The sequence below is a fragment of the Mobula birostris genome, chromosome 7 (assembly GCF_030028105.1).
Source record: "Mobula birostris isolate sMobBir1 chromosome 7, sMobBir1.hap1, whole genome shotgun sequence".
In the NCBI taxonomy this organism is placed as follows: Eukaryota; Metazoa; Chordata; class Chondrichthyes; order Myliobatiformes; family Myliobatidae; genus Mobula; species Mobula birostris.
This window is the reverse complement of record NC_092376.1, coordinates 3154347-3172298: the sequence shown is the minus strand read 5'-3', so window position 1 is coordinate 3172298 and position 17952 is coordinate 3154347. Positions and strand designations below refer to the sequence as shown.

The 17952-nt window shown below is 49.0% G+C and overlaps 1 protein-coding gene across 1 annotated transcript; it reads right to left on the bottom strand.

The window, feature by feature from the left end:
- Window positions 1-1345: 1345 nt before the first annotated feature.
- LOC140199948 (uncharacterized) lies at window positions 1346-17667 on the bottom strand. Its single transcript, XM_072262451.1, has 2 exons — window positions 17602-17667; window positions 1346-9768 (listed from the first exon to the last, which is right to left on the bottom strand). Exon 2 carries the CDS (start codon window positions 9710-9712, stop codon window positions 6689-6691), a length of 3024 nt encoding a protein of 1007 aa, XP_072118552.1. The 5' UTR covers window positions 9713-9768; window positions 17602-17667; the 3' UTR covers window positions 1346-6688.
- Between the last annotated feature and the right edge of the window lie 285 nt (window positions 17668-17952).

The window sequence follows — 17952 nt, the reverse complement described above, 5'->3', positions numbered from 1 at the left end:
ATATACCCACCACCCTCTGCATCATGCGGGTGTCTGGGATTGACAGCTTTGTCCCAGAGTGGCAATGGTGAACGCTGCAGGGCAGAGGGGGGAGGTTTAGAGGGAATGCGTGGGGTGAGTTTTTGTTTTACACACTGGTGGGTGCTGGGGAAGTGGTTTAAAAATATCATATGGCATGTACGACTATTAGTCGAGGCATTGAGTTCAAAAAGGAAGTTACGTTGCAGCTTTATGAATCTCTAGTTAGGTTGCATCTTGAGTACTGCATACAGTCTGGTTGCCTCACTATAGGAAGGATGTTGAGGCTTTGGAGAGAGTGCAGAAGAGGTTTTCCTGGATTAGAGGGCATGTGGTATAACGAGTGGTTGGACAAACAGTTTGTTTTCTCTGGAGCAGCAGAGGCTTCAAAGTTCAAAGTAAATTTATTATCAAAGTACATATATGTTGCCATATACAGTATGTATATTATCAAAGTACATATATGTGGCCATATACAGCCCCGAGATTTGTTTTCTTGCAGGCAAAGTCAATAAGTCAAATAACCATAACAGATGAATGAAAGACCACACCGACAGGATGGACAACCAATGTGCAAAAGGGAACTAACTGCAAGTACTAAAAAAAAATAATATAAATAAATAAGAAATAAGTATCAAGAACATGAGATGAAGAGACCTTGGAAGTAATTGTGGTTGGTTGTGGTTCCATAAGATGGTTTTATAAGATTATGAGAGGCACAGGAAAATAAACAAACATTTCAACCCTGGGAGAAAGATTCTAATACCAGAGGCTGTGCATTCAAGGTGAGAGAGGATAATTTCAAATGAGATGTGACAGGAAAGTTGTTTTATTTTTAATGTAAGAGTGGTGGGTGCCTGGGATGGGGGCAGAGTCAGATACATTAGAGACTTTTAAGAGCTGTTTAGACAGGCACATGAATGTGAGGAAAGTAGAAGGATTAGTTCAGTTGGCCACTTGATTACATATTTAATTGGTTCAGCAAAACCTTGTTCTGTGCTTTTCTAGGGGTTGGTGGAGATAGATATTGGTTGTCAGACTGACATATGTTTACGCGGTATGGACCATGGGCAGGCAGAAGAGAATTAGATTAATCTGCCATAGTTGTTAGCATAGACACAACAGGCTGAACTGCCTGCTCTGTCTACAGGAGGGACACACCAATGCTTCCGGTTTTTTTTTTGACTCCTTAGAACTAATATCCTCATACCAGTTTTAAGAACCTCAGAGGCAGGAGGAGACCATTCAGCCCCTCAACCTGATATGAGTCCAACTTTACCCTCTCCCCCTCCCTCTTCCCCTTTCCCCGTATCACATAATCATCCAGAAATCAGTGGCCACCTCTCTGCCACATCAAGATACAGAATTCCACAGGTTCACCAGCCTCTCACACAGAACATTCCTTCCTATCTCTGTCCTAACCAGCAGTGTCCTCACCCTGAGAATGCCCCAGGTCCCAGACTCCTTAGCTGGAGGGCATGGGGATGAGGGAAAACACACTGTCTGCACCCAGCCTGACAGGAAGGCACCTGCCGGTCTCCATCCAGCTAACAGGAGTCACCTGCCACTCGTTTCCATCTCATCGCCTGCAGTCTATTTAAACCCAGCTCTTATTCACAGTCCTGGTTCACCCATCGAACAGGCCAGCCTCAGCCAGTTGCCCCTCAACTTCAGTTAGTTTGTTGCTTTGTATTAAGTATCTGTTCTCTCTTTTGTTTGAGACCAACTCATGCTCATTATTTTGCAGTTTATTGTTAAAGCGATCCCTCACCACTAAATCATCCCCATTGCTCTTCCTTTGGGCCAAACCTCCTCTACATTTCCTGCCGCAGCCCGGATGTGAACATTGCCAGACCTCCTGTCCCTTCTGATCCACCTCACCCTTGTAGCTCGGCCCAGGGTGGGAGACCACAGTGAAGTGTGCAGTTATGGGAACCTCACGTGCGTGGGATCATCATGGCCTCTGCGGTCTCCTACGTCTCCGTTGACTCGCTGGAGGGAGGGGTGGGCAGTGTAGTGTTCCTTGAGAGTTTCAGTGTGTGACTTCATGCCTAACGTGCCCCCCAATCCCACCGTCCTTACTGAACTTGTGGTATCATCGCAACCCAATTTCCCACCCCCCACCTTAATCCATCCTCCCCACTCCTCTCCCGTGGGGCGTGGGTAGGTATCACTAGGAGAATAACAACAGCAACAACTTTATTTATAGAGCACTTTTCACAGGGATGAAGAAGTTCAAAGTGTTTTACAATGGGATAAAAGCACAAACATGAAAATAAAAAATAACACAAAAATAAAGGACAAAAAGCTGTTCATTAACGGCAAGGTTAAATAAACAGGCTTTGAGCTGGTGTTTAAGACCACAAGATATAGGAGCAAAATTAGGCCATTTGGCCCATCGAGCCTGTTCCTCCATTTCATCATGGCTGATCCATTTCCCTCTCAGCCCCAATCTTCTGCCATCTCCCCGTATCCCTTCATCCCCTGACCAATCAAGAATCTATTAACCTCTGCCTTCAATATACATAAAGACTTGGCCTCCACAGCTGCCTGTGGCAATGAATTCCACAGATTCACCACTCTCTGGCGAAAGAAATTCCTCCTCATCTCCATTCTAAAAGGACGCCCCTTGATTCTGAGGCTGTGTCCTTTGATCCTCGACTCCCCACTATAGGAAACATCCTCTCCACATCCATTCTATCTGTGTCCTCTGGTCCTCGACTCCCCCACTATAGGGAACATCCTCTCCACATCCACTCTATCAAGGCCTTTCACCATTCTATGGGTTTCAATGAGGTCTTCCCTCAATCTTCTGAATTCTAATGAATACAGGCCCAGAGCCATCAGACACTCTTCACATGACAAGCCATTCCATCCTGGAATCATAATTTTCATGAATTTCCTTTGAACCCTCTCCAGTTTCAGCACATCCTTTGGGGATAAGGGGCCCAAACCTGCTCACAATACTCCACGTGAGGCCTCACCAGTGCTTTATGAAGGCTCAACATTACATTCTACAAACAACACTCAAAATGCTGGAGGAACTCAGCAGGCCAGGGAGCACCTATGGAAAAGAGTACAGTTGATGTTTTGGGCTGAGACCCTTCAGTAGGACTGAAGGAAAAAAAAAGGCTGGGGAGAGAGAAACACAATGTGTTTCTACCTCCATTTTTAAAACTGTTTCTACCTCCTACTCAAGATCCACAAACCCGCTTGTCCAGGTAGACCTATTGTTTCAGCTTGTACCTGCTCCACTGAACTGGTATCTAAATAATCGCTTGGATTTACAGCATCTGCAGATTTTTCCTTGTTTGTGAATTACATACTTGCTTTTGTATTTAAAAGTGTTAACAGAGTCTGCATCCCTTATAGTTTTAGACATTGAGTTCCAGTTTAGGAGCGTAGTTCAGAATAGCTGACCTGACAATGATCTTTTGAGGGAGATTGTTTGAATTTAAGAGAAGTTGGAGTTCGAGCAGGATTATAAAATGAAAACGGTTCTGTGATGTACTCTGCTCCCAGACTACTGAGAGCTTTAAAAACAGGTAAGGGAACTCTAAAATCAATTCTAAAAAGTACAGGAAGCTGATGCAGAGTAGCTAGGACGGGAGTGATATGCTCCCACATCTGGTTTTGGTTAAGAGTTTAGCAATAGATTGCTTTGGAACACCAGTAGACGGTGCATAGCAGTAATCTAGTCTATTCAATCTAAAGTCGTGAATTAGCTTTTCAGTATCGTTATATGACAAGAATGGACATACCTTTGAGTGACCAAGAATGGACATTTCTTAAGTGAGGAAATGCTGCTCTGGACACTTTCTGTGGGATTTAAAATTCAAATCTGACGAAGGATAAAACCCAGACTAGTTACTTCTGATTTTACAAAGGGAGCCAAGTTCCCAAGTTCATCAGAAAATTTAAGCACAAAATAATCTGTAGATGCTGGGGTCAAAGCAACACTCTTTTCCACGGATGTTGCCCGACCTGCTGAGTTCCTCCAGTGTGTTGTGAGTGTTGCTGATCAGGAAATTTATCTCTTTTGGCTTTGGGACCAACCGGAACTACTTCAGTTTGATCTCTTTGAGTTTTAGGAAATTATTGCTCATCCATTTGTTTATTGGAGCCATACCAAATGTCAGAGAAGATGGGGTGTTAACGTCATCAGGCTCAACTGAGATATACGACTGTGTCATTTGTATAGCTGTGCAAATGGGCTTTATGCTCTCTAATGATGGGGGGCAAGCATAAGGACAAGAGTTGGGCGGGAGAGAACCAAGAGAGCTTCCCTGAGCCACACCAAAAGCTACATCGTATCTCCTAGAGAATGGGTCTCCAAGGCAGATGAAAAAAATCCTCTCAGATAAATGAACAAAACCAATTAAGGGCACTACCAGAGAGACCAACCCAGTTCTCCAGGTGATCTCGGAGAATGTCGTGGTCAATTATGTCAAAGGCAGCACTTGGATCTTGAAGAATGAGAACTGGGATCTTGTTGGCATCGGTGCTGAGCCTAAGGTCTCTGACAATTTTGGGAAGGGACATCTCCATGCTGTGGTTTGCTCTAAAGCCTGACTGAAATGTTTCTAGAATATTCTCATTCAGAAACTTGTTGAATTGGTTGAAAATTACTTTCTCAAGAACCTAGCCCAGGAAGGGAAGATTTTATGAGTCTGTAGTTAGCTACATATATCTTATTATCAAGGTTTGACTGGGTCTCGGCCTGAAATGTCGACTGCACCTCTTCCTAGAGATGCTGCCTGGCCTGCTGCATTCACCAGCAACTTTGATGTGTGTTGCTTGAATTTCCAGCATCTGCAGAATTCCTGTTGTTTGACTTTTTAAGCAGGGCTTTGACAGCCGTAGTTTTGAAGGCACCTGGAAAAACTCCAGTTTCAAGGGAAGTATTAAGAATTTTTCAAACAGAATTGAAAAACTATTGAAGGAGTTCTTAAAAAGTGTGGGAGGAACAGGGGCAAGACAGCAAGTAGACAGTTTACTCTTGATACAATCTCAGAGTTATGAATCAGAAATACTGTAAATTTTGACATAGTTGCTATCTTTGTATGAGATTGGCTGTATTGTCTTTTTACAAGATTGGTTACCAATATCTGTAACTAACTTCTCCCTAATGCAAGTAATTTTATTGATAAAAAATAATGGGAATTTGTCACTTTTTTTGCAGTTGCTATGCTGATATTTATAGATTGGAGTAGGGTTCAACAATCGGTTTATAGTTCAACAATATTCTTGAATCTCCTCTGTTCTCTGTAATAATCTTGGGAAAATGGGTTCTTCTTGCAGAGCATATAGCAGCATTAGGGGAGCTTAGTTTTTCCTTGAAAATATTACCATGGACTTCTAGACCAGTTTTCCTCCATATTCTCTCAGCTACTCTGCATGATCTCTTGAGTTTGTGGAGTTCCCTTGAGCTTAACCATGATTTTGTTTTACTAAGTGATTTCTTTTTAGTGCTAAGTGGGGCCACTGTGTTTAATATATTTGTCACTTTAACATTGAAAGAATCAACCACTTACTTAGCAGTTTAGATCACATGGGTCAGAAAAACTAGCCAGCTCAGAGAACTCAGCTCAGAAAAACTTAGCCAGCTCTGAGAACTCCACTCAGAAATGTGTTCCGGTATCAAGAAACCATTTTTAAAATGTAATTCCTTTTGTGGGTTGGTTCCGGCTAGGAGGACATCAAAAAGTACACAAAAATGATCAGAGATAGTGGTACCAGACAGAGAGGCAGTAACAATATGTAAGCCTTTTGTCATTACTAAATCAAGTGTACTTCCAAGTCGATGCCTGGGCTCAGTGACCTGCTGGGTAGGATCTCGGCTGTCTAGTAAGCTCATGAGTTTGCAATTGAGAGATAATTAATGTGAATATTAAAATCAGCAGAGCTGAGAGTCCTGTTGTAGTTCAATGTAACAGAGAATAAGGATTCTGAAAGTTCCGAGACAAAGCAGGCACTGGATTTAGGAAGGTGATGAATGGTAACTCAGAGGACAGGATCCGTATCATAAATTTTAAACATATGTCCCTCAAAACTTGAAAACCTGTTGGCAGACAGTAGGTTGCACCTGAACTGGTTTTTGGACATGTTGGCAAGCCCGACACCTCACCCTCTCGGCCTCAGTACGCTGAAACTGTCACAGTCAGGGGGGACACAGGTCAGATAGCTGGCTATTTACATTTGGCTTTAACCAGGTCTTGGATAAGAACATAAAATCAAGGTCATACAGAAGATAAAATCATTACAGATAAGCATGGGAGAAGACATAAGACCACAAGACATAGGAGTGGAATTAGGCCATTCATCCCAACGAGTCTGTTCCATCATTCCACCATGGCTGATTCATTGTCCCTCTAAACCCCATTCCCCTGCCTTCTCCCTGTAACCTTTGACACCCTGACTAATCAGGAATTTATCGACCTCCACCTTAAACATACCCAATGACCCGTCTCCATTCAGCAACCACAATGTGCACACTCAGCTCCCACGGAAGATCATCAACTCCACGTTCCCTTTTGGGTGCTCCACCCATGGGACACACATTGGGATAAGGCCAATGGCATAAGGAGGAGCTCAGACCTTTCCCCACTGCCCCTACTCCCCTAGAGTAGATCTGACTGGTGAGGTGGAGGGTGGGCTGCAGGGAGGGGGACTATCGGTAGCGGAAAACTTTGATGCAGTTGTGCATGCTGTCCACCACGGCGACGTGGCCGTCCCGCGGCAGTGCCAGGCCCCGCGGACTGCTCAGCCCGTTCTCCACCAGCACACAGGCGGGGCCCTGCGCCGGGAAGAGGATGAGGGAATGTCTCCGCCCCCAGTCCGCCACCAGCACGTTGTCCTGGCCATCAATACACACGCCCCAGGGATTGGAGAGCTGGACTGCGAGGCCAGAGCTGCCGTCGCCCAGCACGGTCAGTAGCCGCAGCTCACCGTCCAGTACCTTCACACAGCAGCCCCCGTCGAAGGCTCTCTCGGACACGGCCACCCGGCCCCCTCTGTTAGCGCTGATGAAATAAGGCTTGTGGAAGCCAGGCACCGCGTCGCTGCCCTGGGTTTGGCCGGTGTCCGCGTCCAGGGTCAGCACCGAGACAGTGCCCTGCTTGGTGTCCGTGATGAGGAACTGGTCCTGGCTGTTGACGGTAATGCCACGGGGGTTTTGGAAGGCACCGGTGATGACAGTCAGGAGCTCACCGTGTCTGTTGTACACATCGACTGACCGGTGTGAGATGCTGGTTAGAACAACCAGGCCGTCGCCATTCACCGCCACGTCGAAGTAGATGCCCCGATCCAATTTCAGCTGCTGTACCGTGTCCCCGGTCCTGTCCATCACCTGTAGCCGCCTGTTGCCGTAATCCACCACGTACAGAGTACCTGCGGTGGCGGCGTGGACCCCATAGGGCAGGTTTAGGTCTCCCCAGCCAGTGCCATATTTCCCGAACTGGCCAACCAGCTCATTCCTGTAGAACGGTCCCGCCCGCTGCCAGGCCTGGCTCAGATTGGCCTCGCTTCTGCTCCGAGCTTTGCTGGTCCTGAAGGAGAAGAGTGGGGCCGCCATCCGAGAGTCGACAGTGGGGACTTTGTTCCGTCTGTGCTCCTCCGGGGAAGCACGGTGGGAGCCCAGACGGAGATCCCTGCCAGAGTGGGAGCCTGAACCCTTGGGCGAGGACACCTTGCCGTCTCCTTTCACCACTGGTTTTGGCTGAAACGGCAGTCTTTGGCCTGGCGACTTCACCCTCTGCTTGGGCTCTGAATGTGAGTAACTGCCCGAGCAAGCCGGCTGGCTCCTGCCCTTTTCTGTCCCGCCCGGGGCTCCCCCATGCCCGGTGGTCCTGATCTGAGGCTTCTTTTGGTGGGCCGCAGACCTTGGGCGTCCCTGAACCCTACTGGCTGTCACGACCTCTCCTTCCTTCCTCTCTCCCAAGCCTCGAGGCGAGTCGATGAGGAAGGTCTCGGTGGAGTCGAAGGAAGAGGACCTTTGGGTGAGGTTAGTTTGCTCCAGGCACTCCCATGGCCGCTGCTGAAGCTCTGGTGGTTCAGTGTTGCTCAGGTCTAGGCAGCTCTTACTGAACTCTCTCCGTTTAAACCTCCTGGCGCCTGAGGCTGCTCTGCCCCTTGCTGAGTTCCCGCTGCAGCCTTTCTCAGCCAGGGATCTGCTGCTGGTCTCTGGCCTCCAGCGGGACGTTGTTGGAGAACTGATCCCCTGCCAAGCACAGGGAGGGTGGGTGACTGCTGGTGACTGACGCAGTCTGGGGACTCCTTCCACCCGCCTCCGGTTTGCATCGGCCGCACCAACCTTCTCGTCCGAGTCCTCGTCGGAGATGAACACGGCGGTTGCCTTGAAAACGGACCCACAATCAGATGGGTGGGGAGTCTGTGACCGAGGCAAGGAATTCTCGCTGAGGTGGCCCTCGTCATCATTTGGCTTTGGTGTTGCCGTTTCGGTGCTGTGATGGCTTCGTACCTGTAGGAAAGGTTGGTGAAGATTGGTGGTGTGTACCGAGGTCTTCTGGTGGACCCATGTGGTCGAGAGCTTGCTGACAGAGCCCGGAGTGGCCAGCACTATCATAGGCACCTCTTCTCCCTCGGGGTGGGAGACACCCATGGGTGCTGGGTCCGCAGGAGGGTTTCCTTGCGGACTGCCTGACGTTTGGGCTGGGAGGCAAGGAGTGGTTGAGAGATGAGTGCTGTTCGAGGCTTGCTCCCACTGAATGGACAATGCGCTGTCCCTCCACATCGCTCCAGTGATCCCACTGGGAGAGGGATCGGCAGCAGGTTCTGTCCCCGGCTGGGATTCTGGAATGCCTCCCGTTTCTGTAGGGCAAGGGGACTGGAACCAGGCACAGCCTACTCCCAGGCCGGGAGCTTCACCTGCAGCTTTCCCCACGTATGGAGAGGGAGAGGTCACTTCATCGGTCATCGTTGTGGGCGTCTTGTTCCCTGATCTGTGGATGGTCTCTACATCTCCCTCGCTCTCCTTGCGGCTCAGTAAGGGGACGCCCGTGGCGTCTCCCGCCATAGGACCTTCTGTCAGAGTCCGCTTCTGGTGGTCTCCCCTCTGCAGTGAGGTGCAATGAATGTGCAGTGTCCGTGTAAACGTAGCTCGCTCCGAGTTGGTTCTGCTCTGCATGTCTGTGCTACCATTCAACTCCTCCACAGCCAAGCTACCATTTGCCTCAGCGCCCAGGCATGGGGAGGGGTCGGAGAAGTGGGTGGGCCTTTCCTCGGAAATGATCTCCCCCAGCTTTGGGCTACACGGCAGCCGAGGGACAAAACAGGGCCTTTTTAGCAGGATGACAAACCTGTTCTCCAGGGACAGAATGTCGGCAGCCTGCCGGTGAATGTCGGCACCGCCGGTCTCAGCTCCTCGCGAGACCAAAGCCTGCAGCTCACGGGAGAGTGCAGAAATCTGGTCCTGTTTCACCTGGATTCTGGCAACACCTTCCTGGAGGCTGGTCTGGTTGGCTCGAGTCAAATCCTTTAGTTGCTGCGTCAGTTCGGCTAGCTCTTCGTGCACTGCAGCGAGGGCCGCCTCTCCGTGCTGCTGAATGCAGCCTCGGGTCTCCTCTGACCAGCAGAGGACTCTCTCATGCTCTTCAACGCTACTGCATCGGACTTCCTCAAGCCCCTGGTAGGCCTCTTTGAGCTGGGCTAACAGGCCGGTGTAATCCTCTGTCATCGCTCGGCTGGGGGTGAGGTGATGCTGGGACACGTCGAGTGGGTCTCACTCCCTTCCTGCAGAGGGGACATCACAATCAGTTATCTTGCTACCTTTGGCTACTCACTTCACTTCAAAGCGACCCCCCACCCCTTCCACCCCAGGTTTCCTCATGTTAAGGACGCCGCCCCTTTCGCCCCGTGTCTCCACCACTCCAGGACATAGAGTCACAGCACAGAAACAAGCCCTTCAGCCCATCTAGTCCATGCCAAACTGTTCTTCTGCCTAGTGTCATTGACCCATACCTGGACCATACCCCTCCTATCTGTATACTTAGCCAAACTTCTGTTAAGTGTTGAAATCAAAACCACATCTGTCATTTCTGCTGGCAATTACTGTATACTGCATTACATCATTTGATGCCAAAAAGCTTCATCTTTGTCACAGAAACAGGCCCTTTGGCCCATCTAGTTCGTGCCAAACCATTAATCTGCCTACTTCCATCGACCTGCACCTGGACCACAACCCCCCATACCCCTCCCATCCATGTATTCATCCAAACTTCTCTTAAGCATTACAATCAAATCCACATTCACCACCCTCTGAATGAATAAGTACCCCTCTCAGGTTGGCCTTAAAACATTTCACCTTTCACCTTAACCTATGATTTCTACTTCTAGTCTCACCCAACCTGCATGTATTTATCCTATCTATACTCCTCATAATTTTGTACACTTCTATCAAATCTCCTCATTCTCCTACTCCAGGGAATGAAATCCCAACTGATTCAACTTTTCCCTTTAATTCAAGTTCTCAAGTCCTGACAACATCCTTGTAAATTTTCTCTGCACTCTTTCAACCTTATTGATATCTTTCCTGCACACAATACTCCAAATTAAACCTCACCAAAGTCTTATTCAACTTCAACATAATGACCCAACTCCTGTACTCAATATTTTGGTTTCTGAAGGCCAATGTGCCTAAAGCTCACTTTACTTGTTACAACACCTCACACTTGAGGTGACTTCCATTTTACGGCCACCTGGCTTTCCCTGCATAAGGATATAGAACATCGAACGGTATGGCATATTGCAGTCCATTCGGCCCACAATGTACTGTCAACCATTTAACCGACTCGAAGATCTCCCCACCCATGTAGCCTCCATTTGTCTTTCATCCATCTAAGAGTCTTTTAAATGTCCCTAATGTATCTGCCTCTACCCCCACCCCTGGCAGTAATGTATCTGCTTCTACCACCTCCCCTGGCAATGTGTTCACAAACCCACCAGTCTCTGCAAAAAAACTATCTCTGATATCACCCCTACACTTTCCTCCAATCACCTTAAAATTATGCCCCCTCGTATTAGCTATTTCCACCCTGGGGAAAAGTCTCTGGCTGTCCAATCAATGCTTCAATGTTCTATCAATGCTTCTTATCATCTTGTACACCTTGATCAAGTCACCTCTCATCCTCCTTCACTCCAAAGAGAAAAGCCCCAGCTTACTCGACCTTTCCTCATAAGATATGCTCCCTAATCCAGATTGCATCCTGGTAAATCTCCTCTGCATCCTCCCTAAAGCTTCCACATCCTTCCTGTAATGAGAAGAACAGAACTGAACACAATACTCCGCGAGTGGTCTCACCAGAGTTGCAATGTTACCTCATGGCTCTTGAACTCAATGAAGGCCAACATACCATAAGCCTTCTTAACAGCATGTCAACTTGAGCGACTACTTCGAGGCAGTCAGATCTCGGAGGATCTGTCCTGTGACCAAGACATTTCTACCATCGTGCAGAAGTCACTCCAGTGGCTCTCTTTGATTAGGAGTTTGAGGAGGGTTGTTTTGTCACCAAAGACTCTTACAAACTTGTGTAGATCATTCTGAGTGGTTGTATCACCGTCTGAAGTGTTGGCTCCAACACACGGGATTGCCAGAGGCTGGTAACTCAGCCAGCTCCATCACAGGCACAACCCTCCCCACCAGTGAGCACATCTTCAAGGGTGGTGCCTCAAAAAAGTGGCATCCATCACTTGGTTCCTTCAGGTCGTTATAGCCGGGATAGGTATTTGGAATAGGTTCCCACTACCTATTAAATGCTCTCAGTGGCTTGTATCCCAGAAAGCCTCTGACAACCAAGATCCAGCTCCTGGCCTTCAAGTCTGGCTTAGCTACTAAGCCTAGCAGAACTGTTTCAACTGACAGGGGAAAGGACGGGGGTGGGGGGGTGGGGGTGGTGGTGGTGGTGACTGGTGCCTTAAAGCCAGTCACTTCAGGCAGACAGGGCTCATCAGCTGTGGTTTTCATCTAGGAGAAGGAAAACTCTGATCTCAAGCCTCCACTTGTGGCTGTACCCACACAGGGGGAAGGCTTTTGGAGTAAAACCTTGAGGTAAATATCTGGAGCTGGAGTCCCTAAGGCCGTCCTTATCTGCTGCTCATCACCTGCAGCCTATTTAAACCCAGGCCTCATCCAAAACCCTTGTTCACTCATAGAAATCAGCCAGCCTCAACTAGTTGCTCCTAGCCTTCAATTGCCTTGTTGTGTTAATGATCTGTTCTCTCTAGTTTTGTGACCCTCCCCCACCCCCCATGGTTTGTTATTTTGCCGTTTATTATCAAAGTTAATCACCACTAAATCGTCTCTGCTGCTCTGCAGTTGGGTCAAGCCGCCTCTACATTTGCTGACACAGCAGCTCCTGCTCCACCCTTCTGTGCACAGCCCAGAGATAGGCGTCCCCTGCTTTTCACACAGCCGGACTTGGCATCCTTCAGTAGGATCCCACCACCAGCCACCCCTTCTTGTCCTCTGCAGGGACCACTTTCTCCGTGACCCCCTGCCTCCCTGACACTGTCCCCTATAACAATAGCAAGTGAATGCCTGTCTGTCGTCACCATCCAGGGACATAAACAGAGAGTAACTGACACAAAATGTTGGAGGAACTCAGCAGGTCGGGCAGCATCTATGGAAGGGAATAATCAGTTGATGCTTCGGGCTGAGAACCTTCATCAAGACTGGAATGGAAGAGGGGAAAAGCCAGAATGAAAAGGTCGATGGAGGGGAGGGGATAGAGTACAAGCTAGAAGGTGACAGGTGAGGCCAAGTGGTTGGGGGAAGGAGTTGAGAAATGATAGGTGGGAAAGGTAAAGGGCAGAGAATAAGGAGATGAGAGTGGACCGTGGGAGAAAGGGGAGGAGGAGGGGCACTGGGGGAAGTGATAGGCAGGTGGGGAGAAGAGGTAAGAGGCCAGAGTGGGGAATAGGCTGGTGTTTGCCTAAATCCCTTCCAATCTCCTCCACTGCATCGGGGGCTTCTGTATTGGTGATCCCGGGAACAGTCTGGGTGACAGCTTTGCCAAGCACCTGCTCTCTGTCCACAGAGGCCATTCCAAGATCCCAGTACATGCTATTTCAACTCCCTTCCCGGTCCCACCCTGCCCTCTTTGTCCATCATCAAGAGGATCTTCACCTCATGTTCTACAACCCTGTGGTCCTGAGACTCACTCTCCATACCATCTTCCTCCTCTGACACATCCATGTTCTCTCGGCCTCATTAATATCAACCTCCCTACCTGCCCCCTCAGTCACCCATGTTACCCCACCTAGCTCCATCTGTCTATCATCTTCCCCCCCCACCCCACCTGGTTCCACCCCTCCCTTGCACTGGCTATTTGCCCTCTATACTCTCAGTCACAAGGTCATAGAACACGACAGCACAGAAACACCTTTGCCCACGCCAAACCATTAATCTGCCTAGTCCCACCAACCTGCACCAAACCATAGCCTCCATACCCCTCCCATCCACGGACACATCCAAACTTCTCATGTTCCCTTTAAATATTTCACTTTTCACACTTAACTCACGACCTTGGGTTCTAGTCTCACCCAACCCCAATAGACCTGATGCAGTGTCCTGCCCCAGGACCTTGACCACAGATGCTGCCCGTCTGCTCCAGCTTCCTGCACTGGCTCTGGGTGTACTGTGGGGTGAGTCCACAGTGGAGAGGGACACCAAGGTGGTGGTGGGGGGGTAATATCTAATATCCTTGCTAGAACTGTTTGGGAGGGTTTAAGCTAATTTGAGAGAGCTGTGGGAACCAGAGTGGTCAGGCTGAGGATATTGTGGTTGGTTTACAGAGACAGTGTGTAATGAGACTGTTAGTAAGGAGAGCATGGTGACAGCAGGATGAGTTGCAATGTAAATGTGGACAAAATCAACGGGAGTGAATACAGGACTGGAGGTGTCGTATTTGAATGCATGCAGTATACAGAATAAGGTAGATGAACTTGCCGCACAGTTAGTGATTGGCACGTATGACATTGTGGCTGAAAGAAGATTATAGCTGGGAGCTTAATGTCCAATGATACATATTGTATTGAAAGGGCAGACAGGTAGGCGAGGGGGTGGATAGCTCTGTTAGTAAAAAATGAAATCAAACTCTTAGAAAGAGGTGACATACAATCGGAAGGTGACATAGAGTAATTGTGGATAGAGCTGTTTATTTAGCCCCCTGCTATACTGGCTTTACACCTATGACTGTGTGGCTAAGTACAGCTCCAACACCATATACAAGTTTTCTGATGGCACTGCTGTTGTGGGCTGTATCAAAGGTGGTGATGGATCAGCGTATGGGGGGAGATTGAAAACTTAGCTGAGTGGTGTAATAACAACAGACTCTGTGGTAAGACCAAGGAACTGATTGTAGACTTCATGAGAATGCATGCTACTTTTCTAAGGCAATGTTTCATGTCAATGCTCAATGGTTGAGAGAGTTTTACCTGTGATGTACTGGGCTGAATCTACTAACTTTGGTAGGATTTTTCCCTCAAAGGCATTGACGTTCCCCTGCCAGTCAGCACACTTTCCACCACACATCTGTAAAAGTTTGTCAAGGTTTTCGATAACATGCCAAATATCCACAGACTCCTGAGGAAGTAGAACATAGAAATCTACAACACATTACCAGCTCTTTGTAACCTACTCTAGAAACTGCCAAGAATTTCCCTACGCACAGCCCTCTATTTTTACAAGCTCTGTGTACCTATCCAAGAGGCTCTTAAAAGACCCTATTGTATCTGCTTCTACCACCACCACCGGCAGTGCATTCCACACACCCACCACTCTCTGTGTGAAAAACTTACCCTTGACATCCCCTTGGTACCTATTACCAAACATCTTAAAACTATGCCCTCTCATGTTAGCCATTTCAGCCCTGAGATTGGGGCTGAGAGGAAAACGGATCAGCCATGATGAAATGGTGGAGCAGACTCGATGGGTCAAATGGCCTCATTCTGTTCCTGTATCTCATGGTCTCATGCACTGTTGGTGCGGTGCGCGCTGCTCCAGGGTAACCCAGGCTCAAGGTGGTGAGGTAAGAGAGAACAGATTGTACCAGCCGCCTCCAACCTGAAATGCAAGAACCCAACGCAAGCCAATCTTCCGGCAGGGATTACTTCATTGTAACTGCAAATTCTTGTCATACTTTCCTGACCAAACAATGAAATGACTGTGGGCAGTCTCGGCATCTGAAACCAGAGCTGGCCCCATGTGCATTCAAATTAAACATACATAAATTCTGTTGGCAGGTGGGAGGGAGCTCCGAACCCAGATGGACCACAGGTTCAAGGAGAGACTCTGGGCACACTCACCAAACTCAGCAGGATCCTTGGACAAATAGACAGTCATCGTCCTTTCCCCAGGGTAGGGAGGCTAGAAGGCACAGGTTAAGGTGAGAGAGGAGAGAGTTAACAAGCAACTGAGGGGAAAGTTGTCATACACAGGGTGGTGGGTTTATGGAATGAGCTGTCAGAGGGAGTGGTAGTAGAGGCAGCTACAATAACATGTAAAAGACATTAACACAAGAGATTATATCCAGAGAAACACACGCAAAATGCTGGAGGAACTCAGCAGGTCAAGCAGCTTCTGTGGAGAGGACATCTGAACAGCTACATGGATTGGAAAGGTTTAGAAGGATATGGGCCAAATGCAGATAAATGGGACTTACTCAGGTAGACACCTTGGTCAGCACGGATGTGCTGTGCTGAAAGGCCTGTTTCTATACTCTGTGATTCACAGCAGGGTACAGGCCCTTTGGCCCACAATGTTATGCTAACACTTTAACCTACTCTGAGATCTATTTACCCCTTCCCTCCCACATAACCTCCAATTTTCTATCATCCATGTGCCCGCTGGCTGTCCATGCTGTCCGCTGATGACAGGAGACCCATGTGGTTCCACTCTCTCAACCTCGGAAGTCTGGGTCCAGTGATATGAGTATTCATCAAAACTGGGGTCTTCCTCCGTTGTAATGGATGGCTATGACATCTCCCGTGCCTGGCCGTGCCCTTCGCTCTCCACGAAGTGTTGCTACACCATCTGCTTGGCTGTGGGATCTCGTCCGCTCAGTCTGGCAGAGCGGGCTTCACACGCTGAGACAGGCATGTCCCTATCTCTCCGGGGCATGAGGCCGCCTGTTGGTGTACTGGGGTGTGGCCACTGTCGCATACAAACAGCTACCTGGAGCCACAGGTGAGGGCTGAGTGTCCGGTGGAGACCAAAGGTGCGGGATCTGCCCCAGAAAGGACCCGACAAGCTCCTTCAGCAGAGGTGCTAGCCCTCCCTGGACACCCCATACCCCCTTTGTCTAAAACTCTATCATACCTGGTTCCACACCCCTAACACTGATATCTACCACCCTGTTAAAAGCACACTTGACCCTCAGATCTTCTGTAAAGTTCCCTCCCCATCACTATAAATGGATGCCCTCTAGTGCTGGGCATTTCGACCCCGGGGAAAAGACACCAGTGGCTATCAATGCCTCTCATAACATTAGAAATCTCTCTCAGGCCTCTGCTCAATCCTCAGTGCTGCAGAGAAAGCAAGACATGTTTGTCCATTCTCTCCTCATGGCACATGCCCTCTCATCCTGGTAAATCTCTTCTGCGTCCTCTCTGAAACCTCGACAGCCTTGCAGAACTGTTTGCAATACTCCAGATGCGGCCGAACTAGAGTTTTATAAAGCTGCCTATCGTTTGAACTCAACGCCTCGACGAACGAAGGCAAACAGGCCATATGCTTTCTCAACCACCCTGAGAACCACTTTCTGGGAGCTGTGAACTTGGACCCCAAGGTCCCTCTGTTACGGGTCTTGCCCTCGACTCTTTTTATTTGACCTACCAAGGTGCAACATTTCACATTCGGTCGGGATAAACTCCATCTGCTATTCCTCCGCTCATATCGGTAACCGGTATATCCCGCGGCACTCTTAGCCAGTCTTCGCTATCCACAGCATCACCAATATCTGTGTCGTCTACAAACAACCCCTCACTTTTCAATCAGACGGGATCGGAGTTGGATTTCCAACTCGCACCACCCCCACTCCCCCTGTTCATTGCACCCCTCGTTCACCTCTGCGCCTCTGTCCCAGACACGTCAGTCAGTCGTTTGACAGTGTGTGGCTGGATATTCGCAGGTTTTCCAATGGTGGGACTGTACCTGCTCCCTCTCTGACTCTCCCATCCCTCTCAACTCGACCGCAGGTTCGAAGCCACAGCGAAAGATCGGTTTAAATTGATCTCAGTGTGTCAGATGATCTGTATTTGTGCGTGCGCGCGCATATATCAGTGTGCATGTGTGTGTGTACATGTGTGTGAACATCTGTGTGTGCATAGACATTGTGTGTACTCACGCGTTTCACATGAGTACACCTGTGTCAGTGTGTGTATACGTGTCGGTATGTACACCTGTGTCAGTGTGTGTGTACGTGTCGGTATGTACACCTGCGTCAGTGTGTGTGTACGTGTCGGTATGTACACCTGCGTCAGTGTGTGTGTACGTGTCGGTATGTACACCTGTGTCAGTGTGTGTGTGTGTGTAAGGCGACGCGCTGCGAGTGGAACTGTGTGAGTTACCTGTGGGCTGCGGGTCGCCGTTCCCGTCCCGCTCGGCGCGGAGTCGCTCCTGACGACGGCAAACCTGCGCGAACCTGTCCAACCCGCCTCCCTCCCCACGGCAACCGCGGAGCTTGGCCACGTGGGGAATACCTGCCCGTTCTGCCAAACCATTGCCTAGTTACTGAACAGGGTCACTTAGCAGTGCCGCAAACATTAGTTTCGATACTGGATTAACCAGTTAACGTCCGCTCCCTGCGCGGTTACTGCAGACCCGCTGGAAAGTGCAGGGGCGCGGTTCCGTGACAAAAACCCGCGACAGGAATTCAGCAGGTCGAGCAGCATCGGCGTGGGTCTGATCTGAACCTCTCA